This window comes from Dendrobates tinctorius, unplaced genomic scaffold (genome assembly GCF_039654945.1).
Source record: "Dendrobates tinctorius isolate UK_male_01 unplaced genomic scaffold, ASM3965494v1 ptg000158l, whole genome shotgun sequence".
NCBI classification, from domain to species: domain Eukaryota; kingdom Metazoa; phylum Chordata; class Amphibia; order Anura; family Dendrobatidae; genus Dendrobates; species Dendrobates tinctorius.
The window spans coordinates 36,115,753-36,140,680 of record NW_027361825.1 but is presented as its reverse complement, the minus strand read 5'-3'; the positions used below and the strand labels follow the sequence as shown (position 1 = coordinate 36,140,680).

General features: G+C 46.5%; 2 protein-coding genes across 2 annotated transcripts in view; one reads left to right on the top strand and one right to left on the bottom strand.

Annotated features, from left to right (window-relative positions):
* The window catches only part of MAP3K10 (mitogen-activated protein kinase kinase kinase 10), a 71,502-nt gene extending 63,978 nt beyond the window's left edge, over positions 1-7,524 (top strand). Inside the window, exons 9-11 of the mRNA XM_073549316.1 lie at positions 1,020-1,132; positions 3,317-4,036; positions 6,479-7,524. Of these exons, the coding sequence (XP_073405417.1) occupies positions 1,020-1,132; positions 3,317-4,036; positions 6,479-6,873 (1,228 nt within the window). The 3' untranslated portion in view covers positions 6,874-7,524. The remainder of the gene's footprint in view (positions 1-1,019; positions 1,133-3,316; positions 4,037-6,478) is intronic.
* Positions 7,525-8,485: 961 nt separating this feature from the next.
* On the bottom strand, positions 8,486-22,493 carry TTC9B (tetratricopeptide repeat domain 9B). Its single transcript, XM_073549317.1, has 3 exons — positions 22,045-22,493; positions 19,991-20,173; positions 8,486-9,861 (listed from the first exon to the last, which is right to left on the bottom strand). Exons 1-3 carry the CDS (start codon positions 22,406-22,408, stop codon positions 9,767-9,769), a joined length of 642 nt encoding a protein of 213 aa, XP_073405418.1. The 5' UTR covers positions 22,409-22,493; the 3' UTR covers positions 8,486-9,766.
* Between the last annotated feature and the right edge of the window lie 2,435 nt (positions 22,494-24,928).

Genomic DNA, 24,928 nt, shown 5'->3' with positions numbered 1-24,928 from the left:
CTTATCTGTCTTATCTGAGCTCCTCTCAGCTGATTTATGACTGGAGACCACATCAAACTTGAACATGCAGGAAAACAAAAAGCCAAACAGTGCAAAATGTGTAATAAAACTCCTTTGCAAAAATTATACATGCATTTACCGTATATACTCATAGACGCAAGTATAAGCTGAGGCCCCAAATTTTGCCACAAAAGGCTGGGAAAACTTATTGACTCGAGTATAAGTCAAGGGTGGGAAATGTAGCAGCTACTGGTAAATTTCAAAAATAAAAATAGATACTAATAAAAGTAAAATGGTGGCCCCGTAAGATGCCCCATATAATGCTGCAGAATCGTTAATGGTGGCCCCATAACATACTCCATATTAAAATATGCCCCATGTAATGCTGCACAAAGGTTAATGGTGGCCCCATAAAATGCTGCACGAAGGTTAGTGGTGGTCCCATAACATACTCCATATTAAAATATGCCCCATAAAATGCTACAGAAAGGATAATGTTGGCCCCATAAGATGCTTCATATTTATATATGCCCCATATAATAATGCTTCACAAAGGTTAATGGTGGCCCCATAACATGCTCTATATTAATATATGCCCCATATAATGCTGCTGCAGCGATTTAAAAAAAAAGACATACGGTAAAATAAACATTACAAAATCATGAATTTTGTGGTAACGATGCATGCAGTTTTATCTTTGTTGTGTGTTTTGTAAAAACAGAAATATTTATAATTATTTTTTGCAACATGAAAAATCGACAAAAATTACAGCAGAAATCACTGCAAAAACAACGCTAATTCTGGTTGGCATTTAATATATCTTTTCGTCACAAAATTGTGGCTTAAAAGTCTTCAGGTTTCATTGTGTTTATAGTAAATCTGGACTGAAGGTTTGAAATAATGAAGTGAAAAAATTAGCGTATTCTCAGCACTGAAACTAGTTTTCAAGTGCCACCAAAATGTATCTTTCCTCCCACTCATTCAGCTCTGTGTTATGTATTCTCTATGTCCCTCTGCAGACTGAAAGCCCTTGGAGAAGGCAGCAAGCAGTGGTCCAACAGCGCCCCCAATCTGGGAAAATCACCCAAGCACACACCTATCAGTGTTGGCTTTGCCAGCCTGACAGAAATGGGTCAGACTTGGATTTACTTTTCTCTATCTGTCAATCTATCTAGAAATCCAAAAATCGGAGGCAGCACACCATTTGTAGTGAAAAAAGAGCTTTTTAATAAGCCCAAAAAGGCAACAACAGGAATCATTCTCAAGCCTGTTGTTTGGACTGAAACGTAGCCTTTTTGGGCTTATTAAATAGCTACTACAAATGATGTGCTGCCTCCGATTTTTGGATTTCTGCACTTGAGGTTTGCTATTTGCCGGGGGGGCTCTGCACTTGGATTCTCTTTTTTTTGTGCTGCTCTAATTTTTCCTGTTTTTTTTTTCCATCTATCCATCCATCTATTATCTATCATCTATCTATTATCTATCTCTCTCTATCTATTATCCTATCATTTATCTATTAGCTATCATCTATCTATTTGTCTATCTGTGTATCATTGCATCTACTGTATATATCTCATATCTTTCTATCTACAGTGGCATGTAAAAGTTTGTGCACCCCTGGTCAAAATTACTGTTATTGCGAGCAGTTTAGTTGAAGATTAAATGATCTCGAAAAGGCCTAAAGTTAATGATGACACATTTCCTTTGTACTTTAGGCAACAAAATATATTGTCATTTTTTACATTTTAAAAATTACAGAGGAAAATTAGTTGATGCAAAAGTTTGGGCACCCTTGGAGATTTGTGTTCTCAGATAACTTTGATCAAGGTTTCAGACCTTAATTAGCCTGTTAGGCTTATGGCTTGTTCATTGTTAGGCCAGGTGATGCAAATTTCCCAGCTTGCTAAAAACCCAGCCTCCTCTAACCTTGTGCCATAAAACAGCAACCATGAGTTCTTCTAAGCAGCTGCCTAGCAATCTGAAAATGAAAATGGTGGAACCCCACAAAGCAGGAGAAGGCTATAAGAAGATAGAAAAGTGTTTTCAAGTTTCCCTTTCTTCAGTTTGAAATGTAGTTAAGAAATGGCAGTTTCCAGAAACAGTGGAGATCAAGGTAAGGTCTGTAAGACCAAGCAAAATTTCAGTGAGAGCTGCTCGTAGGATTGCTAGAGGCAAATCAAAACCCCCGCTTGACTGCAAAAAACCTTCAAAAAGATTTCACAGACTCTGGAGGTACATTGTTCTACTGTTCAAAGACTCCTGCTCAAATATGGTTTTCATGGAAGAGTCATCAGAAGAAAATATCTAATGCTTCCTCACCATAAAATTCAGCATCATAAATATGGAAAAGAACATCTAAACAAGCCTGATGCAACTTGGAAGCAAGTCATGTGGACCGATGAGGATAAAATAGAACTCTTTGGTCACAATGATCAAAGGTATAAGTGGGAAAAAAAAGGGCACAGAATTTGAGGAAAAGAACACCTTGCCAACCATTAAGTACAGGTGTTGATCAATCATGCTTTGAGGTTGTGTTGCAGCAAATGGCACGGTGAACATTTCACATGTAGAGGGAAGAATGGATTCAAGGAAATTTCAACAAATTCTTGATGCAAACATAACGCCATCTGTAAAAAAGCTGAAGTTGAAAAGAGGATGGCTTCTTCTAATGGATAATGATTCTAACCATACATCAAAATCCACAATAGACGACCTCAAGAGGCGCAAACTGAAGGTTTTACAATGGCCCTCACAATTCCCTAATCTGAACATTATTGAAAATGTGTGTCTAGATGTCAAATTAGCAGAGGATGCAAGATTACCCAGGAATGTCACAGAACTGGAAGAATTTTCCAAGGAAGAATGAATGAAATCCCTCAAACAAGAATTGAAAGAATCTTGGCTACAGAAAGCATTTACAAACTGTGATACTTTCAAAAGGGGCGCTACTAGGTACTAACCATATAGGGTGCCCAAACATTTGCATCGGCCAATTTTCCTTTTTTTAATTTTTAAAATATAAAAGATGAAAATATACTTTAGCCCTTTTGGAGATCATTTCATCTTCAACTTGCTTAACTGTTCACAATAACCGTAATTCTGAGCAGAGGTGCCCAAACTTTTACATGCCACTGTCTGTCTATCTATATCAAACTATCTTATAAAGTTTTCTTACTTCTTACATTTATGGCCTGTCCATCTACCTCACCAATCAGGAGAATAGACGTCCCTTCATCTGTGTGGATGGAGAATGGCCTCCAGTGCACTATGATGTAGCGCCGTACCACGTTACCTGATTATTTTTTTCTCATTTCAGAGGAATATGCAGATAATGAAGGCTCTGCTCCCCAGTCCCCATATTCCACACAGTCCTACCTCACATTACCCCTCCAGACCGATGTCCGGATCAATACCGAGGACTCCAGCTTATCTGCAACATCATCATCAGACAGTCCAAAGCGGACCCCTCAGTCGCGCAAGAAAACTGAACTAGTGCTGCTAGGCTGCGCGTCCTTCTTGGCGGCGGTGGCATTGGGTACTGACCTTACTGACCTGGTGCCCCAGGAGGAAAAAAGAAAGGGAATCTTCCAATGGGCAGCAAGAGGGCAGAGACGTAACGCCAATTCACCCAGCCGCTCCATGTCTAAAGATGATCCAGTCATACCAACCAGCTCGGTCACCCTCATCTCATTGTCTTCCATCTCAGACTGTAACTCTACCAAGTCCCTTATCCCTTCAGATAGTGACGATGCTGTTTTGGCCAATGATAATGTGTCCTGTGGGCAGCAGGGCGGCGAGGAGTCCAGTAGGGAGCAGAGTGATGGGCGAAACCCACTTGTGGACTATAAAGTGGAAAGCTTCAAGCGGGACCCCCGGCAATCACTGACCCCTACACACGTCACAGCCACCAGACCCAACGCCTCTGCAACAAGGGGCCATAGGAGAACCCCATCTGATGGGGCCATACGGCAGGTCACACAAGGTCACCGGCGCACACCGTCAGATGGCAGCACCCCACCTCAGACATGTGACACAGGTCAGTAGTGTGTGTGTATTGGCATTGTCTCCACATTAGTAAATGGAGAAACCGGAAAAAGGACCAAGGGCCACGAGCCACTTGTTCTATAAGAGATTGGCGTAATCAACATGACGGAATCAGCAATGGATGGCATGCTGATATGAAACAAATTTGCAAAGAGTGCAGTCTGGCTGTACAGCCCACTCCTACATATCTGCCCATGCTTCTATATACATGACAGGCATACAACACTTAAATGGGTTATTTCCATATTTATAGATTGAGTTTGTCGAATAGTACGTGTAAAAGCAGGCACTTTTGCAATTTACTACTTATTAAAATTTGCAGCTGTGTTTTAGATATTAACACTTTCCTTTTGTTTACAGCTCGTTGCTTTGCAGACCGGCCACTGCTGTTGTCTAGCTTGTAAGCACAGCTCTGAAGCTGGCCTGGATTAGGAGGTAACAACATGCTCCTTCTATCCTGGCCAGCTGCAAAACAGGGCTTACAAGCTCAATAGACAAGAGCTACACTGGCCATGATCTGTTATCTAGGTGGTCGGTCTGTAAGGCAACACTTTTTGTAAACAAAAGAAGTGATAATATCTCAAGCATGGCTACAAATTTTAATAAACAGTAGATTGAAAAATTGCTTATATTTACAAGCTCTATCTGAAAAAAAAATTTGTGAAAATGAGAATAACCCTTTAAAGTGACGTTAACTATTTGGCAATCTGCTATTCTCCACACATCTCCAAACACCTGATGACCTGACTATTGGCGACATCTCACAGACTTGCATTTGCAGGTTATGAGGGCTTTCTCTATGCTACGTGAGCTTTTTAGCCATTTTCACCGCAGGTCTGTATGAAGGTTGTGTGTATTGTTGTGCTCCACAGCGTGTAGGAGACTGGGAAATGATGCAGACATAATTTTTCTGTTTTTGGAAGAGCCTTGTTCACTGTGGTCTGGCAGGGAATGAAGACTCCCCCAGAATGCCCTTTATAATCATCCGCAGCCTCAGCGTGTCAGCTGTAGACAGCGTAGCTCACACCAAAATTGTGAAATATTCATCATGCCACCATATCCGGGAGAGGTTCTCTGTCGCCATGTGGGGAAACCGATCATTAAAGATGCTTTCGAAAACATACTTTCTAGAGATTGTCCGGATCGATTTGCAAGACCTGGTCCAGCAACAAAATCTCTAATCTGTGTTCGCGGGATGGCAACCCGGACTACTCTTTTGATTAACTAGCCTGGTGCAACGTCTTCATCAATCGTGGCAGTTCGGTTAATCAAAACAAGAGCCGTGGATGCTGGCAGGTGGGAGGTGGTTCACAGGGCTCACGATGGTCATAAGTGTCTGACGTGGCTACTTTATTAGTTCCTACGAATCGATTTGCACCATTAAAATAGATTAATAATTGAGTGCCCCGTTTACTGTTCCCCTCATATATTGTTAACCAACTACAGATGACTAACCAATGCCCACAAGTATTCTTCTGCTGAGGGCGCAGTCAGACAGCCATGTAAATCAGAGCGAGATCTGAACACAGTGCACGGACTAGCTGGCGGCTCTCCTGACTCGAGTGTGACAGCTGCATAGAAATACATGAAGCCCTCACACTTGGGTCAGCTGAGCTGCCAGCCGGTACCTTTGACTGCGTGCCGATCTCGCTCCGATTTATACGGCTGACTGACTGTGCCCCAATAGTTACCCTTTTACATGGCCAAAATATATGTCAAAGGTCACTATTTCCCAGGGATGGAGCTATCAGGAGACAACTGGGGCATGTACCCCTAGGGCGGAGTACCAGGAGTGGAGTCAACAAGCCTCTTATTAGCCAGGTTGATTAGTAGATTTCAGCAAAAAAAGATTTGTGCTACATGGCATCCAGTCCAGTCCTCCGTAGCAGCCAATCTTCGCCACTACGGCCGGCATTCTTGGCCTGGTATCCTGGGTGCCTCTGGTGCTTATTAGGTCCCTCAAGTCATGACATTGAAGCTTGTTGCCCGTCATGAGGTTGTATGAGTCCCAGTGGTTATATCATGATGTCACAGAGTCTAGTGAGAGCAAGAGGTGTTGAGGATGCTGGCAATAGTAGTGAAGAACGGCTGGCACCAGAATGCATGGAGGACGGGATTGCACAGAGAACCGGATTGCATGGATGATCGGACTGGACACTGGACCAGGGCATCACAAACCTTTTTGCTCAACTCTTGTGATTCGGTGCAGGGTTAGGGCATAAACTGAACTTGTGAGCAGGTGAAAGAAAGTCTAATATCAATCCCTAGAATATGAATATTCCCCATAAACCTGCGTGGCTGCTTTGAATGAACAATTACAGTATTTCACATAGGTACAGGAGACCAGTGAGCATCGGACACAGCTGGCACTAAAGATCTCCAGGAGTTAGAGCTCATAAATGGGATTTGTAAACAATCTGTTTTATTCCAACAGGTTCCAAAGAGCACACTCCTTTTCCTCGCCTTCCGGACCCCCACTTTGTGTTCCCCCCTCCAGCCAGACGTAAACCCTACGACAAGGATTTAGCAGTAGAAAGACCAACCACCTTGGAATTTGCCCCTCGGCCTCGACCCTCTTCTAGCCGGCCTCGTTTGGACCCTTGGAAATTTGTGTCCCTTTCTCAGACTCACAGTTCATCTCCATCTGGCAGCGGAGGGGATGGCAGCTCCAGCGGATCCACTGATGGCATCCAGGTTGGGGGAGTTGAGGAGACCCTGCTGGACATGGAGGTGGAAGGACAGAGATTGGACAACACTGTCCCTCTGTGTGGTGGAGGGGTGCGAGCACAGACTGACCCTTATTATAATATGGGAGCCGACGTGTCATAACGTATTAGCACCAAGTATTATTCTGCTGCTGCTGCCTCCTGCAGGAAATAAACGGCTCTTATGAATGTATTTCGTGGTTGTAACCCAATGGGTATGAAGAAAATAAATAAGTAAATTAATTAAGGGGACATTCCTCATCCCCCAACTTTATTCTTATGGTCAAGAGCAGTTGAAACGGAGCAAGTGGGGTCCAATGTATGAATCCTCTGCTGAAGCCTTGGGGGAGCCTAGTAACCTTTTAAAAGTCTCCCTACTGTAACGTTATCAGTCCTTGGATTGGATTATCTTATTGATTTCTGTGAAAATGAGCCTTTGCTTAACCTGCCCATGTTTACAAGTATCCTTACCACCAAGCCTTGTCTTGGGGCATCAAAGACCTTGCTGAAATTCTGGTAATCACTGGTTTAGCTCCATTGTAGCATGACAGTAGTCGGGATGTAGTGACTTCCAGCAGCTAAAGGGTGCAAAACTTTCCCCCGACTTTCTCCATCCGTTGTCGTCTTAATGGTGACTGAAGTATTAATAAAGAATTTTACCAATCTGGTCTATGGCACATAGATTAATTAGCGATATCTGGATATATTACTGTTACACAGGAAACATATGGGTTAAATTGTTGAGAAACTTGAATAAAACAATAATATAAGCAAGTTTGAGAAACTTTGTGATCTATCTTATCAGTGAACTCTGCTTAATTCTCCCCTTATGAGCCACTTCTCACCCCCACCCAGCTCACTGAGGGATCAGATTACTGCTGCTTATTGAAGTCTACGAAGATGAGAAAAGATAAGAAACTAAGTGAAAGAACAGACAGAAAAAAAAAATCATAGTGTATGTCGATGCTGTCTGGTGTTTTTTTCCAGCCACTTAGAGCTGAGTTCACAGCTGCACTGCTCAGTATTGATGTATATAATGTCCTCCATGTTGCTTCTTCTTAACACTTGTTACAGAGAGACACAGGAACAGGGATCACCCACGTCTATGTATGGGAGACATCATAGCTGCTAGTCTCCACTCACTAGCTTAGAGACAACTGAAAATTTGACGGTCTGTAGAGGGGGTTGGGGTGAACTGCAGGATACCGGTCATATAATGTCCATAAATAGTGATATTCCTAATGTGCCCAAACAGCTTATTCTGAAAAGTCAACTGAAATGACAAGTCCTCTTCAAACCAACGTTAAGGAGATACTTTTAGGGAGATTTTTGAAACTTTCTAGAATAAACCCTTAAAGGGATTGTCCATCTTTGGTGACTTTAAATATTGCCATGTGACTGCGCACTTATTTCGTCGCCCATTTATCGACCCTTCCTCACACTCCATGATGATATCGCGGGGTGCTGTTGATTTACCATGACAGCTAGGGAGCTTCACAAGGCCCCCAGCTTTGGTACATCTATAAAGCTCAGCCATGCACCGGACTTCAACAGATCTCTTTATTTTACTGTATACTGTAATTTTAAAGAATTGCATTATCTAGTACAAGATCGAAAGTTCAAGTCATTAAAGGGATCTACAAAGAATAAAGTGAAATGTGATGAAAAAAAAAATCTACGGTATATATAAATTTATTAAAAAAAAAATCTAGAAGTTTGAATCACTCCCAAAAATGAAAAAAAAAAAAGCCAAAAATCATGTATTGCCGCAAAGTCCAATCTGTGAAACATTAAAATATTTAACCCATACAGTAACTGACACAAACAAATGCCAGAATTCCCCAAATTTCTTGCTAGTTTTTTAGTACATATACACTGTAAAATGAATGTTTATCATTTAGGACTACATCTAGTCCTGCATAACACAAGTCCTCATAATGCTATAGTGATGGAAAAATGAAAAGTTACGGCCTAAAACTGTCCAGGTCCTGAAAGGGATGAAGAAAAGAGAAAAAAAAATAAGTTTTTGACATTGAAATTGGGCAAAATATTTGTTCTGTGCGTCTAAATAAGAAACAATAATTATTATTCACCCCCACACCAGAGACCGAGGTCTCAATGCTTGAGGAATCAATATGTACTTTTTTTTTTTATAGACTTTCCTTTGTTTTTTAACTTTCAAAAACAAATGTAGAAACAGATTTTGTTGTCTTTTTATTTACAAAAGAAAGTCCTACACAACATCCTTATGTTTTCTGAGACTGAAGAACTAGCCACAATTTCACTTCGTATGGCATGAGGGAGCGGGTAGGTCTGTCCGAATTCTGTTTCCCGCTTATGCCAAAAGTGCAAAGCGTTAACTAGAAGTGTAAGGTGCAGAGGCGGCGTTACATGTACAGATCAGATCAGGAGTGACACTTATCATCCATTTTCTGGAAAGTTCTCGTAAATCTGAACTCGATGCGGTGGTTTGTTTGGTCGTCGTCTGTGCGGAGGGCGACGACAGGTAAGAGAAGAGTTGATTAGGAATTTTTAAAAGTCTCCGTTTCAGGTGGATGTGTAAAGCTTCAACTCTTGGGATACTGTCATTAGAGCAATCCTCGTTCGTGACGCAATATGGCATGGATGAGAGCTGAAATTGGGGGCTTCCTTTAAAATCTGCATGCTGCCTCTAGAGCTACTGAGCATGACCCGTCCAAATACGAAGATTTCATACATCTATGTGTGTGTCGTCTATCGTTTATAGAAAAACATACACATGAACACTTGATGCATGCATTGACACATTATAGGTAGTGGAGAGGCAGATAGATTCCTAAAATCATTTTTTTTTTTTCCTTAAATGAATTTATATAAAGTGCCAGAACTGCATTATTGTTTTATATCATGTTCCCTGGATGAGAGAAAGACTGTTTAGGTTTGCACAGAGCAATGCTCAGTATTAGCCGCCATGCTCTTGCTCACAGTATCTCAACATACAAGTTTGGTGAAGGGTTAGGGTTGGGTCTAACGTTGGGCTATCCAATCACCTCCTTAAAACCTTTCCTTTCGCGTTGGCTTGACCTCTGCACTTTCATTTCTGTCAGCTGGATGTAGCGAAGAACATTGGTGTCTGTATGGGGAAAAAAAGGAAGAAGAGTCACAATTCAGCTCAATTTGGTAAAATGGGATATGCAAATTAGCTTAAAGGGTGACTCCATAAAAAAATTTATCAGCTTGCGGTAGGCATATAGGAAAGATATGATGCCATGTTTGACCGCTACCGTACAAACAGTTTAAACAGAACATTCCCATTTAAAGGAAAACTTTAGACAGACATAAATAAGTGCCCTTTTGCTGGGACCCTCATGATCAGCTGGAAATCTTCAGATTCCCATGCAGCACCACTACAGAGGAAATTAAGCATTACACCGTGCCCATCCATAGCATGGGTTGGCTGAGCTATAGAGGACAGGTCCTCCAGCGACCACCTTCTGTAGCCCCTCTACTCTGGGCATTAGAACAAAATCCTAAAAATGGGTTTTCTAAACCTGAAAAGTCCCTTAAAGTAGCTGTTTCTTAAAAAACATGCATCACTGATCCTCAGGATGGAGAATAAATATAGTGGTTACAGAAAGTATACAGACCCCTTTACATTTTTCACTCTTTGTTTCATTGCAACCATTTGGTAAAATTCAAAAAAGTTCATTTTTTTCTCATTAATGTACACTCTTCACCCCATATTGACTGAAAAAAACAGAAATGTAGAAATTTTTGCAAATTTATTAAAAAAGAAACACTGATATCACATGGTCATAAGTATTTAGATCCTTTGCTCAGTATTGAGTAGAAGCACCCTTTTGAGCTAGTACAGCCATGAGTCTTCTTGGGAATGATGCAACAAGTTTTTCACACCTGGATTTGGGGATCCTCTGCCATTCTTCCTTGCAGATCCTTTCCAGTTCCATCAGATTGGATGATGAACATTGATGGACAGCCATTTTCAGGTTGGGTTTAGGTCAGGGCTCTGGCTGGGCCAGTCAGGAATGGTCACCGAGTTGTTCTGAAGCCACTCCTTTGTTATTTTAGCTGTGTGCTTAGAGTCATTGTCTTGTTGGAAGGTGAACCTTTGGCCAAGTCTGAGGTACAGAGCACTCTGGAAGGTTTTCATCCAGGATCTCTCTGTTAGAGATGGGCGAACCCGAACAGTAAAGTTTGGCATCCGTACCGAACACCTTCTGTTTGGGCACGGACACCGAACACGGACTTCACCAGGAAGTCCGTGTTACTGTTTGGGTTTGGCTGCCCGAACAAAGGGTGTTTGTCATGCTGTCATGTGCATGGTGCAAACAGCTTCTGATCAGCGGGGAAATCATCCCTGCCAGTCAGAGAGCCGCGGTTCCCACGCTGTCAAAAGACAGCGGGAGCGCTCAGCTGTGATCGGAGGTATAGAACTCACCTCCGGTCACTGGTGTCAGCTGATGGAACTACTGATCCCATCATCTGACACCTGCTGCCACTAATAACAGCGACAGCAGGAGCGGCGAATGGAAGTGTTCATTAGCCGCACCCGCGCTATAAATAAATAATTTAAAAGAAAATTGCGTGGGTTCACCTGTATTTTTGCTATCCAGCCAGACAAAACTCACAGCTGGGGGCTGCAACCTTCAGCTGTCAGCGTCAGCAAAGCTAGTTATCAAGAATAGAGGGGTCCCCACGCTGGTTTTTTAAATTATTTAAATAAATAGTTAAAACTGCATGGTGTCCCTCCCATTTTTGACAACCAACTTTGCTAAATCAGACAGGTGGAGGCTGGTATTCTCAGGCTGGTAAGGGGCCATGGATATTGGCCCCCCAGCTTAAAAATAGTAGCCCACAGCTCCCAGAAAAGACACATCTATTAGATGCGCCAATTCTGGCGCTTAGCCTGGCTCTTCCCACTTGCCCTGTAGCAGTGACAAGTGGGGTTCATATTTGTGGGGTTGATGTCACCTTTGTATTGTCAGGTGACATCAAGCCCATGGATTAGTAATGGAGAAGCATCTATAAGATACCTATCCATTACTAATCCTATAGTTGTATGGTAAATAAAGACACAGCCAGAATAAAGTCCTTTATTAGAAATAAGACTAAACACAGTTTTACATTTTTATTTAAATGCCTAATTCCAGCAAAACCTTCGATCTCCTGTAATAAAAGTAAAATAAAAAAAAACAATATACCATACCTGTCCGTCGTTCTGTCCCACGCCGTAATCCATGTATGGGTGAAAAACAGTTTTTAACCTGGACAGTGCCAAGATGCGTCTGTCCAGGCTGAAAACACTGGTGGCTGAACTGCTGCGAGCGTGGCCTCAGAGACTGGTGGTGACGTTATCGAGGTTACGTTCGGTCACTAAAGCTCCGTTCCCAGCCGGATTGAACTGCGGTGACATCAGAGACATTCCTGCTTGCACGGTGAGAAAAACTTTCGCGCTGCTACCGGGGATTTCAATGCCAGCATTGCCCCATCTAATAGATGTGCCTTTTTTGGGGAGCTGTGGGCTGCTATCTTTAGGCTGGGGGGGGGGAAATATCCACGGCCCCTTACCAGCCCCCAGCTGTCTGCTTTAGCTAGGTGGGTTTTCAAAAATGGGGGGGACCCCATGCCGTTTTTTTAAGTTATTTAATTTAAAAAAAACAGTGTTGGGACCCCTCTACTCTTGCCTTGCTGACAGCTGAGGGTTGCAGCTCACAGCTGTGAGTTTTCTCTGGCTGGTTAGCAAAAATAAGGGGAACCCACAACGTTTGTTTTTTTATTTATTTACAGCACAGGAGCGGCTAATAAATATTTGCAACCGCCGCTCCTGCTTTCGCTGTTATTAGCGGCAGCAGGTGTCGGATGATGGGATCAGTAGTCCCATCCGCTGACACCAGTGACCGGAGGTAAAGTTTATACCTCCGATCACAGCTGAGCGCTCTCGCTGTCTTTTGACAGCGTGGGAACCGTGGCTCTCTGACCGGCGGGGATAATTTCCCTACCGATCAGAAGCAGTGTTTGCTGCGCTGTCATGCATACTAAAGTGCAGTAAATTCTGGTTGTTTGGGCCCCCCATTCAAGTGAATGGGGTCCATTTTCGGGTACTGTTCTGGTACCGGAACTTTTTGTAACTATTTGGCTGAACCTGAACATCCAGATGTCTGCCCATCTCTAATCTCTGTACTTGGCCGCATTCATGTTCTCTTCAATTGCAACCAGTCATCCTGTCCCTGCAGCTGAAAAACAATCCCATAGCATGATGCTGCCACCACCATGCTTCACTGTTGGGATTTTATTGGGCAGGTGATGAGCAGTGCCTGGGTTTCTCCACACATACCGCTTAGAACTTTTTGGTGATAATTCTATCTTCGTCTCAACAGACCAGAGAATCTTATTTCTCATAGTCTGGAAGTCCTTCATGTGTTTTTTTTAGCAAACTCTATGCGGGCTTTAATATGTCTTGAACTGAGGAGAGGCTTCCGTCGGGCCACTCTGCCATAAAGGCTCGACTGGTGGAGGGCTGAAGTGATAGTTGACTTTGTGGAACTTTCTCCCATCTCCCTACTGCATCTGTGGAGCTCAGCCACAGTGATCTTGGGGTTCTTCTTTACCTCTCTTACCAAGGCTCTTCTCCCACGATTGCTCAGTTTGGCTGGACGGCCAGGTCTAGGAAGATTTCTGGTGGGCCCAAACTTCTTCCATTTGGAAATGGACAGCATGTGACTTAAATATGAGTGTCTGAGCAAAGGGTTTGAATACTTATGACTGTGATATTTCAGTTTTTCTTTATTACATTTGCAAAAATTTCTACATTTCTGTTTTTTTCAGTCAAGATAGGGTGCAGAGTGTACATTAATGAGAAAAAAAATGAACTTTTTTGAATTTACCAAATGGCTGCAATGAAAAAGTGAAAAATTTAAAGGGGTCTGAATACTTTCCGTACCCACTGTATTTGACAGCAGGGGGTCCAACTGCTGAGATCACTACTTATCCCAAGAACTGAGAGCCAAAGTGTAAAAATAGGTATTAGACCTACTGGTATTGATGTTTCCAGGAGTCCATCCTGGCAGCACCATGGAGGACGTCCTCCTCCTCCTTACAGGGACAGGAAAGCACACGAGAGGTTAAAAGGCCCCGTCCCACCCCTTTCCCTCAGTGACTTAACAAGAACCACAGCGTGGATAATGCTATAACTCTTTTAATGGTATCATCATATTACATCATATGACATAACTTAACAAAACATAACATAACAGGGAGGGAACTACCCGTGCTGTCAGGATGGACTCCTGGAAACATCATTATCGGGAGGTCTAATACCTATTTTCCAGGATGTCCACCTGACAGCACCATGGAGAGTACCAAAGCACCTCCTCAGGGTGGGATCACCGCCTGGAGAACTTTTCTCCCAAATGCGGTATGTTGGCCTGATAGCACGTCAAGTTTGTAGTGCTTGCAAAATGTATTCAGGCTGGCCCAGGTTGCCGCTCTACAAATCTGCTCGACTGAGGCGCCTGCGCGCTTGGCTCAGGAGGCTGAAAATGCCCTAGTAGAGTGGGCCCTTAAGGTATCTGGTGGGTTGGCGCCTTCCGACTGGTAGGCGTCTGAAATTACTGATGTGATCCATCTTGCGATGGACGCCTTAGAGGCTTTTCTCCCCCTATTTTTACCCCCGAAGAGGATGAACAAGTTTGAGTCAATACGCCAGTCATTGGTGGCCTCTAGATAGCTTATAACTGCCCGTCTTACGTCTAGGGAGTGGAGACGCTGTTCTTTCTCATTGCGGGGATTGCTGCAGAAGGATGGTAGCACTATCTCCTGATTTATATTCTGGTAAGAGGCTACCTTGGGGATAAAAGCTGGATCTAATCTTAAGGTTATATGATCGTCTCTGATCTGGAGATATGGATCCTTGGTGGACAGGGCCTGGATCCCCCCTATTCTTTTGGCCGTGGTGATGGCTACGAAGAAAGCTGTCTTTTGAGAGAGAGTCGAAATGGACATTCTATCACTAGGCATGTAGGGGTCCCTACATAAAGATCTGAGTACCAGGCCGAGGTCCCAGGGCGGGGTGAGCTGCCTAATTGTGGGGCGAAGACGCTGCGTGGCCTTTATGAATCTTACCACCCAAGGATGGGAGGCTAAAGGGTAGTCGAAGAAGGCGCTCAAAGCCGAGATCTGGACCTTTAACGTGCTGGGTTTAAGCCCCTTATTATATCCCGACTGCAGAAAGTCTAGGACACTAGGGAGGTCAGGGGTACCTGCCAACTTCCAGGCAGAATCTCTTCCATATTTTTCTGTAGATTGCTGATGTTACCGGTTTCCTGCTGGCCAGTAGAGTGGATATGACCTGCTCAGATAAGCCCTTTGCTCTCAGGATGTCCCTTTCAGGATCCATGCCGAGAGGCGTAGCCTTGCTGGGTCTGGATGGTGAATCGGCCCCTGGTGGATAACATCTCCCTTCAGGGGTAGCTCGACTGGGTTTCCTACTGCCATGGCTCCTAGCAGCGAAAACCAGCTTCTTTTTGGCCAGTATGGCACTATTAATATCACCGACGCGCGGTTCTCGCAGATCTTCCTGAGTACCGCCGGTATCAGCGCCAGTGCCGGGAATGCATACAAGAGGGGTTCCGTCCAGGCCTGGCTCAGGGCAACTACTCCGTCCGGGTGATCTGCTGGGTTCAAGGAGTAGAATCTGGCGACCTTTGAGTTCTTCCGGTTTGCAAACAGGTCTATACTGGGGGTTCCCCAACGCTGACAAAGCTGATGGAAGATTTCTTTGTTTAGCTCCCACTCTGTCGGGCTGACCCGCTGTCTGTTTAGATAGTCTGCTACTACGTTCTGAGAACCCTCTAGGTGGATTGCCGTTATGGAGAGGACCACCTCTTCTGCCCAGGCGAATATTCGACCTGCGAGTGCCTGGAGTGGTCGATGTCTCGGACCTCCCTGGTGTTTCAGGAATGAGACTGCCGTTGTGTTGTCGGACAATATCCGGACATGTCGATTTCTCACTACCGACCGGTTCTGACTCAGGGCTTCCCAGACCGCATAGAGCTCCCTGAAGTTGGAGGATCTGCTTCTGATGCTGAACGGCCATCTTCCTTGAAAAATTCTCCCTTCTACGTGGGCTCCCCATCCCCACGTACTGGCGTCCGTGGTGATTACCACGTACGGCGAGGTTGTCCATAGCACGCCCACCTGTAAGTTCTGGGGCTGTATCCACCACCGCAGGGATCTTCTTACCATGTCTGGTAAGGATATGGGCCCGTCGAGAGAATCCTGACGCCTGTTCCATCCTGCGAGGATTTCCTTTTGCAGGGGCCTCGAATGGGACTGGGCCCATCTGACGCATGGAATGCAAGCCGTCATCAGACCCAGAACTTCCATTGCACCTCTTATGGAGGAGCGGTGTCTCTGTAGTCCCTTGACTCTGTCTTGAATTGTCTGCTGCTTTTTTCTCGGTAGCCGGGATATTCTGTCTCTTGAATCGAGAAGGACTCCCAGGAAGATCTTCCTGCTTTCTGGTTTTAGGTCTGACTTCTGGTCGTTGATCAGCCAGCCGAGATACTCCAGTGTTCTGATCGTTCGGCTTCTGTCCTGGATGAGCCTTTCTTCTGATCCTGCGACTAGGAGAAAGTCGTCTAGATACGGTATTATAATGACTCCCTGCTTTCTCAGGTAGGCTACCACTTCTGCTACCAGCTTTGTAAATATTCGGGGGGGCCGAAGCCAGCCCGAATGGAAGGCACTGGAAGTGGCAGGTCCGGGATGGTAGACTGATTGCGAATCTTAATAGGCTTTGAGATGCGGGATGGATGGGGACCTGATAGTATGCACTCTTCAGGTCCAGAGTACACATGACAGCATCCCTGTCTATAAGTTGAATCGCTGAGCGTATTGATTCCATTCGAAACCTTTTGTATACCACCCAGGCATTTAGGGGTTTTACGTTTATAATTGTTCTGGCCTCGCCAGATGGTTTTGTAATGGAGAATAGGGAAGAGTAATGACCTTTTCCCCTCTCCTGCTGCGGAACTGGCACTATGACCTCTGACCGGAGCAGGTCCTGTAGGTCTGCCCACATGGTAGAGTCTTCCGGGACTACGGTGGGGCGATGTATCTGTCGGGGGAGGGGAATAACATTCTATGCTGTACCCTTCTGTGATGGTTCTGGGTTACCTGGCGCCACCTTGCTGCGAATCGTCGCAGTCTTCCCCCGACACCTATGGCGTCATTGCCTTCTAGACCTGGAGGATGACGCGAAAAGAGGGGCCTTGCTTCTCCCCCCTTGGCTCTCACTCAGAGTGTTTCTAAAGGAGCCCCTGTTGGATCTACCCTGGCTCCTAAAATCGGTCTGTCTCCTGAAAAAGGACCCTCTACGAAAGGACTGGGGACGCTTGGGTTTTTCTTCTGGAAACCCTTGTTTTTGTCAGACACCTGCTCTAGGATGCTATCTAGAGCTGGCCCGAACACCCTTGAGCCTGAAAAGGGGATGGAGCAAAGCTTTGCCTTTGAAGCGTTATCCCCAGACCAAGACTTCAGCCAAACCGCTCGCCTAGCTGCGTTGGAAAGGGAGCTGTTTCTGGCTGCGAATCTTACTGATTCGGCCGATGTATCTGAAAGGAACGCAGTGGCTGATTTCATCAGAGGGAGGGAAGCTAGGATCTCAGATCTAGGGGTCTTGTTGGATAAATGCTCTTCCAACTGCCCCACCCATAGGAACATGGACCTGGCCACTGAGGTGGCTGCTATGTTAACCTTAGTAAGGGCAGCTGCCGATTCCCATGTTCTCTTTAACAGAATATCCGCCTTCCGGTCCATCGGGTCTCTGAGACTTGATGAGTCCTCGAAGGGGATGGCGGTTTTTTTGGTCACCCTAGCTACAGGAACATCGATTTTAGGAATTTCCTCCCACAATCGTGTTTCTTCTGGGTCAAAGGGCAGTCGGCTCTTAAAGTCCCGAGACAGTACAAGTCGCCGTTCTGCCTCTTTCCATTCTTCTAGGACCATTGTCTTAATGTGTTCGCTTACGGGGAACACAGTTTGTTTCCGAGCGACCAGTCCCCCAAACATCAGGTCCTGTCGGGACTGCGGTTTTGGAACATCCTCTATCTGCATGGTGTTCCTTACCGCCTGCACCAAGTCCTCGGTGTCCTCTAACTTAAACAGGTATTTCCTGCCTTGGTCCCTCCTGTCAGTCGGGATCTCCCCCTCCTCGGGATCCGAGTCCCGGGGGTCTGACCCTTCAGGCGAACTTGTCTCCGAGGCTAGCTCCATCTCCCACCTCGGCCGCTTCCGGCTTGGCCCCGGACTAGGGGACTGCTGCCGTGAGAGACTGGATCTGGAGGCCTGTACTTCCTCCCGAATCAAGGATCGCATCTCGGCCAGGAGGGACGGCTGCTCGTCTCTTACGACCCTTGAAGTGCAGGGTCCGCAGAGTGTCTTGGTATAGTTGTCTGGCAGCTTTGCCCTGCAAACCGGGCATCTGACAGACTTAGATGTGGCCTTTACCGAGTCCTTAACCTCTGTCGGGGGGGCTGGGGTACCCTTCTCCTGTACGATACAGAACAGGGATAGTCGGGTCAGTTGTCCTGGGCTGCGGGGAAGGCCGTGTGGGGGTTGGATTGCACCAGGCGCACTTACCCCTCTGTCGGCTGGCGCCTCTGGGTCCATACCAGTGAAGCAGCTGTTGCCTGCGGTGAGCTGCTAGCGTGCGGTGAACTCCTGGTCTGCGGTGAGCTGCTGGCGTGCGGTGAGAGTTGCTGATGCGGCAAGCTGCTGGCGTGCGGCGGGCTGCTGGCGTGCCCAGGCTGCTGGCGCGCTGTTTTCAAATCGGCGCGTGATGTCATCGCCGCTTCCCGGCCACTTCCGCTTCCTGTTCTGAAGCCCCGCCCACCGAGCGTCTTGCAATGGCGGCGCCCATTGCGGGGACCCGGCTCCAGCTGCCCCGGGATCTCTCTCGCCGGCTGCGTGCGGGGCAAGCGCTTCCAGCCGCAACCGCCGCGCGGTCTGTATGTCGCGCCGGCATCGCTCGCTGCCTGCGGGGACCCGGGCGACTGCCGCGCGGCCTGGAGCCGAGAGCCTCCCGCCGGGAGGAGCGGCTTCCTCCAGGAGCGACGTCCTGCTCCTGGCTTTGGGGCAGAGGGACTCCCCACCGGGAAGTGTCGGCCCTGGGCATCCTGACAGGGGGAAGGATTGGACCGGCCGCCCGATCCCCCTGCGCCCTCAGGTAATCTTCCAGCTCCTCTCGTATGTCCCTCCGTGCAGGAACAGGAAAGACACTGAGGGAAAGGGGTGGGACGGGGCCTTTTAACCTCTTGTGTGCTTTCCTGTCCCTGTAAGGAGGAGGAGGACGTCCTCCATGGTGCTGTCAGGTGGATGTCCTGGAAAAAGTGACTGAGCATGTGTGATAATCTCACCATTAATTATCTATAGAATGATAGTGGAAAATTAATGGAGCTGTAGTTGCATATGCTCAGTAATGTTCCATTTACACAGAGGACATAGGGTCCCCCATTCCTGGAATCAGGAGGAGTATCAGCAGCCAGACTTCCACCAAAAACGTATCACATATCTGTGTATATTTACTTTAAAATAAAACCAAGAAAATAAAATAAAACCAAGAAAAACCTGAAAGCTCACATAAATGGTGTCTCAACATTTTTTTTTTGTTACTTAAAGGGATATTTCCATCTTCCTAAATAGATCTAGTCAGATAGTGTTTGTAAATACAACCAGTTTTGCAATTTACCACTTATTAAAATAATCAGTGGGGTTTTTTTTTAGATATTCTCTCTTTTATTTACAACTCATTGCCTTGGAGACTGACCACTGCTGCTCAACAGCTGAACACGCATAGTGCTTACAAGCCCTTTTCTATTGAACTTATAAGCGCTGTTTTGAAACTGAATCGTGCACAGTTACGTCCTAATGCCAGATTGGTTTCAAGCTAAATAGCAGCGGTGGTCGGTCTCCTAGGCAACGAGCTGTAAGCAAAAGAAAAAAGTGTTAATATCTCAAGAATGGCTGCAAATTTAAATAAGCGGTAAATTGGAAAAGTGCTCGTTTTTACAAGCTCTATCTGATAACCATGTGTGAAGATGGCAATAACCCTTTAAGTGCCATTCTGGAGATCTTCCACCAGTCTTCAAAAGGCCTCATTTGAAGTTGAACTTGTTAATCGCGGATTGGTACTAATGATGAGTATTGGCCATGGTACTAATGATTTGGGAAGGCGGACTTACCTGTAGGCTCCCGGCTTCGAGCTTCTTTGAGATAGAGCAAGGCATTGCCATAGTCTCCCAAGTGGTAGAAGGCGATGCCGGCCCGATACGTGGCTTTAAAGTTGCTGGTCTGTTTCTCAAGCACCTTCAGGCAATATTCCTTCACCCGCTCGTAGTTTACCAGCTCGGATTGCAGCAAACAGGCTGTAGGGAGCAATTACCGGGGGGGGGGGGGGGGGAAAGAATAATTATTATTAATCCTATTCAGAACACGTAAAAAGGAGAAAGGAACCCGTTTGTCCATGACAGATCTAGAGGTCAAACGTATAGGAGGTGTTCAGGTTTCATGCAAACCAGCACTTCTTGGTGTGATATGCAATTTAGCTTAAAGGGTAACTCCACCAAAAATTCCCTCACTCTTTTGGGTGTATATAGTTTCTTGGTGGTTTGCATTTTTTTTCTAAATTGGAAGAACTCGGAAAATAACGTAATAGTCATGTTAATTTTTTATTATAATGGGAGAGATGTATTGCACATCATCCAGGTGTTCTGCTTTTAAGGGGTTTAGTTAATATTTATAGGAAATAATCAAGACAAGATGCAAAGTATGGAAATCCACCCAGCGCCAATTCTGCCCCTGAGGGTCCAGTAATGCAAATGTTGGAAAATACTTACTGAATGTGAGATCATAATTGCCCGTGTGAAAAACAAACCTCTGGATCTGCACCCTTCCCAGAAAGTCCAGAGTTTTGCAATTTCAGGACAATACAATTTATAGGAAGTTGCACCCCACCCTGGTTGATGCCAGTGGGGGGGCCGTAGCGATCTGCTTGTAAAAATAAAAATTCTGGTAGCTCATCTGTTGGGGTGAAGGTTCGGAAGTCCCCCATACACATCAGATGATTGAGCGGTCCTGACAATATCTTTCATCCAATGTGTTTAGGGGGTCTTGATTTCTTTAAAATATATACCTATTTGATAACGTTATTTTTGTACTGACTTGCAGAATACGGTAAAAAACAAGACAAAAAAAACAAAGTGTCAGAATTATAGGGTTTTTTTTTTGCTTACTCCCTTCCCCTCACCCCCAAAAATCATTAAAAAAAACAATCAATAAATTATATGTTTCCCAAACTGGTCCTGCGCAATCTCTAATACAACAATGAAAAAATCAGGTGTGCAAAATTGGTCAATTTGTATATTATGCATATTAGTTTCCATTTCTGAGTGATGATGCCAATCCCCCATATGTGCAGATTCCCCGTGGTGCCGAATGGTGCAAAATGTTTCATGAAACCGAATTATAAAAATTATTTCTATCCCCAAATCCTTGTAGTTAAGTAACAAAAAAACAAAGAACTTTAGAGCTGAATAGTGAAGATAGATGTGATATACTTTATGATTACAGCCACTAGTAACGTCTCCCATACTAGTTGCATTACCGCTTTCCTACAATCCTGAAGGGTAGGTCCACCTATTATTTCTTGGTACTCCCTTTTTGCTGTCTTTCTGTATATGTAACTATACAAAAGTGTTTAGAAAAGTTGAGTGACAAAGCAAACGTATCTGGGAGAGAAATTGGGACATCTTTGCAGATTTTCTTTTTAAAAAAAAAAAAGAGGAAAATAAAAGTCCAGGGTATCGTTGGCCTGGATAGTGCAGATGGACAAAGATGGTTTGGGTCGCCCAGACTGTAAGAAGCCATGGCGTTTGTTCCGCCCCGTGCAGGGTGATAAGGGTATGACATGCAGTTTTTACCACCCCCTGCAGGGTGTCAGGGATAAGACATGCAGTCTGCCCCTCCTCCTGCAGGGTAGATAGAAGGGAGCTATAAAACATGGAGCATAGGGTGACACACATCTGCCATGCTTCATCCTTCTCGCTGCTGGGTGACACGTAGAGTGTGTCATTTTTGTGTCCCACTTTGGCACACAAAAGGTTATTGAGCACAAAGGACCCCCGTGCTTCCCTCCAAATCTCAATTCACAGGGTTAATCTGTGTCAATTCCACATCAGCAAGTCCTCCTCCCCCTCCCTCCACAGCTGCATCCCTCATCGGAGCCTCCACCACCTACCAGTCAGGCTGTCATAGCATTCGATCTCCGTAGCCTCCACCCGCACCTTCTGAGCCTCCGTCAGCCTTGTACCCGCTCCGCCATTGGCTTTCCTTTCCTCCCCATCTTCGTGGACACCTTTCAGCACCAGCAGGGCCCGGTGGTACTTGCCTATTGCATCCCTGAATTTTTTGTCCTTGTAGCAGCGGTTGCCTTCCGTCTTGAACTCCACCGCTTTTTGGATCCTGGCCTCTATCTCGGGCTCAGGGTTGGCCGGTGCTCTCCCGCCCCCCACACCGGTCTGATCTCCCATCGCCCTCACTGGTGGTGGTCCATGCTGGGGGTATCCCAGCGCCTTTTCCCTCTGTATGTACGTTCTGTGCATAAGGAATGAATGGCAGAGATGCTGAGGATGCTGGAGGAGGAGAGAGCAAGCTGGAGCAGTCCATCCCCCGCTGCATGCTGGGTACCACGCAGCTGAGCCATCTCTTCTTAACCCCTTGAGTATTCATCTAAGTCAATGATTCCCCATACACAGTTCTGGATGTACATACTCCTAATAATCACTTTTATGTATACTGCGTCTACATATTCAGCATACCTTTACAATCACAGTAATCTTACCAAAATTTGCAAGATATATTATAAATAAAGAATAAAAAAATCTCCATCTTCGTGGACCCCTTTTGATACCAGCATGGCCCACTGGTACTTGCCATAGCCCCCCTGAATTTTTTGACCTTGTAGCAGCAGTCGCCTTCTTTACTGCTTTCCACCAATTTTTGGCTCTTGGTTTCCATCTCAGAGTCAGGGTTGGCTGGTGCTCTCCCACTATCCAAACTGGTCTGCTCTCCCATTGCCCTCACTGGTAGTGACTAATACACAGGTCTGGATGTACAAGATCATTTGGATGGCAGTCATCTCTCTCTCCCATACATAGGATGGAGTGCTTTGCTCTTCCTTGTCCTCCTGTATTCTCTATGATAGAGCAGCTGCAAGACTCCACTATCCTCCTGTCCCAGGCTCCTCTGACCCCCTACGAGGGTCCTCTGTCTTCCTCCACACCTCTTTGTCGTCATCCACCACTTTCCTCTCCTCTGTCCTCCTCCTCCATGCTCCTTGGTCCTCCATCACACTCCATGCTCTTCTGTCCTCATCCTCCATGCTCCTCTGTCCTCCTCCAACTCGATGCTCCTCAGTCCCCCTTCTCCTCTCTCCTATCCTCCATGCTCCTTTGAACGCCTCCTTCATGCTCCTCTGTCGTCGTCCTCCTCCTCCACTCTCCTGTCATCATCTTCCTCCATGCTCTTTTTGCCCCTCTCCAGATATTGTCTTTTGAAAACAAGATGCTGCCAGACATAAGGGAGTCATTGGAAATCCAACATGCCTCCTCCACACTTCTGTCCTTCTCGCTCCTCTGTCCTACTCTTCCTCCACTCTCTTCTGTACGCCTCTTCCTCCACATCGCTACTCTGTCCTCCTCGCACTTCACACTCCTGTTCACCACCTCCTCCTCCATGCTCCTCTGCCCTCATCCTCCACCTTGCTCCTCCTGTCTCCTCTGCCCTCATCCTCCACCTTGCTCCTCCTGTCTCCTCTGTCCTTTACCTCGCCCTTCTGCCCGTCTCCTCTGTCCTTTACCTCGCCCTTCTGCCCGTCTCCTCTGTCCTTTACCACGCCCTTCTGCCCGCCTCCTCTGTCCTTCACCACGCCCTTCTGCCCGCCTCCTCTTCCTCCACCACGCCCTTCTGCCCGCCTCCTCTTCCTCCACCACGCCCTTCTGCCCGCCTCCTCTTCCTCCACCACGCCCTTCTGCCCGCCTCCTCTTCCTCCACCACGCCCTTCTGCCCGCCTCCTCTTCCTCCACCACGCCCTTCTGCCCGCCTCCTCTGTCCTCCACCACGCCCTTCTGCCCGCCTCCTCTGTCCTTCACCACGCCCTTCTGCCCGCCTCCTCTTCCTCCACCACGCCCTTCTGCCCGCCTCCTCTTCCTCCACCACGCCCTTCTGCCCGCCTCCTCTTCCTCCACCACGCCCTTCTGCCCGCCTCCTCTTCCTCCACCACGCCCTTCTGCCCGCCTCCTCTTCCTCCACCACGCCCTTCTGCCCGCCTCCTCTTCCTCCACCACGCCCTTCTGCCCGCCTCCTCTTCCTCCACCACGCCCTTCTGCCCGCCTCCTCTTCCTCCACCACGCCCTTCTGCCCGCCTCCTCTTCCTCCACCACGCCCTTCTGCCCGCCTCCTCTTCCTCCACCACGCCCTTCTGCCCGCCTCCTCTTCCTCCACCACGCCCTTCTGCCCGCCTCCTCTTCCTCCACCACGCCCTTCTGCCCGCCTCCTCTTCCTCCACCACGCCCTTCTGCCCGCCTCCTCTTCCTCCACCACGCCCTTCTGCCCGCCTCCTCTTCCTCCACCACGCCCTTCTGCCCGCCTCCTCTTCCTCCACCACGCCCTTCTGCCCGCCTCCTCTTCCTCCACCACGCCCTTCTGCCCGCCTCCTCTTCCTCCACCACGCCCTTCTGCCCGCCTCCTCTTCCTCCATGCCCTTCTGTCTGCCTCCTCTTCCTCCAAGCTCTTTGGTCCTCCTCCAGGTAGGTCTGGCAGCGTCTTATCTCCATAAAAAAATAAGGGATCAGTCATTGGAAATCAACATGCTATGTCCTTCCCTCTCCCATGTAATTTGTCAGGGAAGAATTATGAGACTCACATACTCATTAGACCAAAGTCGACAAGACCTGAAAACAGTAATGTGTATGGGGATTGAATAATGAACCAGAAATATAGCAAGACTTTTCCCTAGGATACATTTAGCTCCCCTTGTTCTCTATCTAAAATCTAAATAACTTGGCCAAGGCAAAGACACTTGTTGGTTGCGCCCCTATCACCGAGGGCACACGCTGCTCCAA

Bases quoted from the DNA above. Each gene is read 5' to 3' on its own strand.
- TTC9B (XM_073549317.1), bottom strand. From the start codon at position 22,408: ATGCACAGAACGTACATACAGAGGGAAAAGGCGCTGGGATACCCCCAG. The intron at 20,174-22,044 runs GTAGGTGGTGGA...TGCTCCCTACAG, and splicing joins ATGCTATGACAGCCTGACTG to CCTGTTTGCTGCAATCCGAG. The intron at 9,862-19,990 runs GTAAGTCCGCCT...TTCCCCATACAG, and splicing joins TCGAAGCCGGGAGCCTACAG to ACACCAATGTTCTTCGCTAC.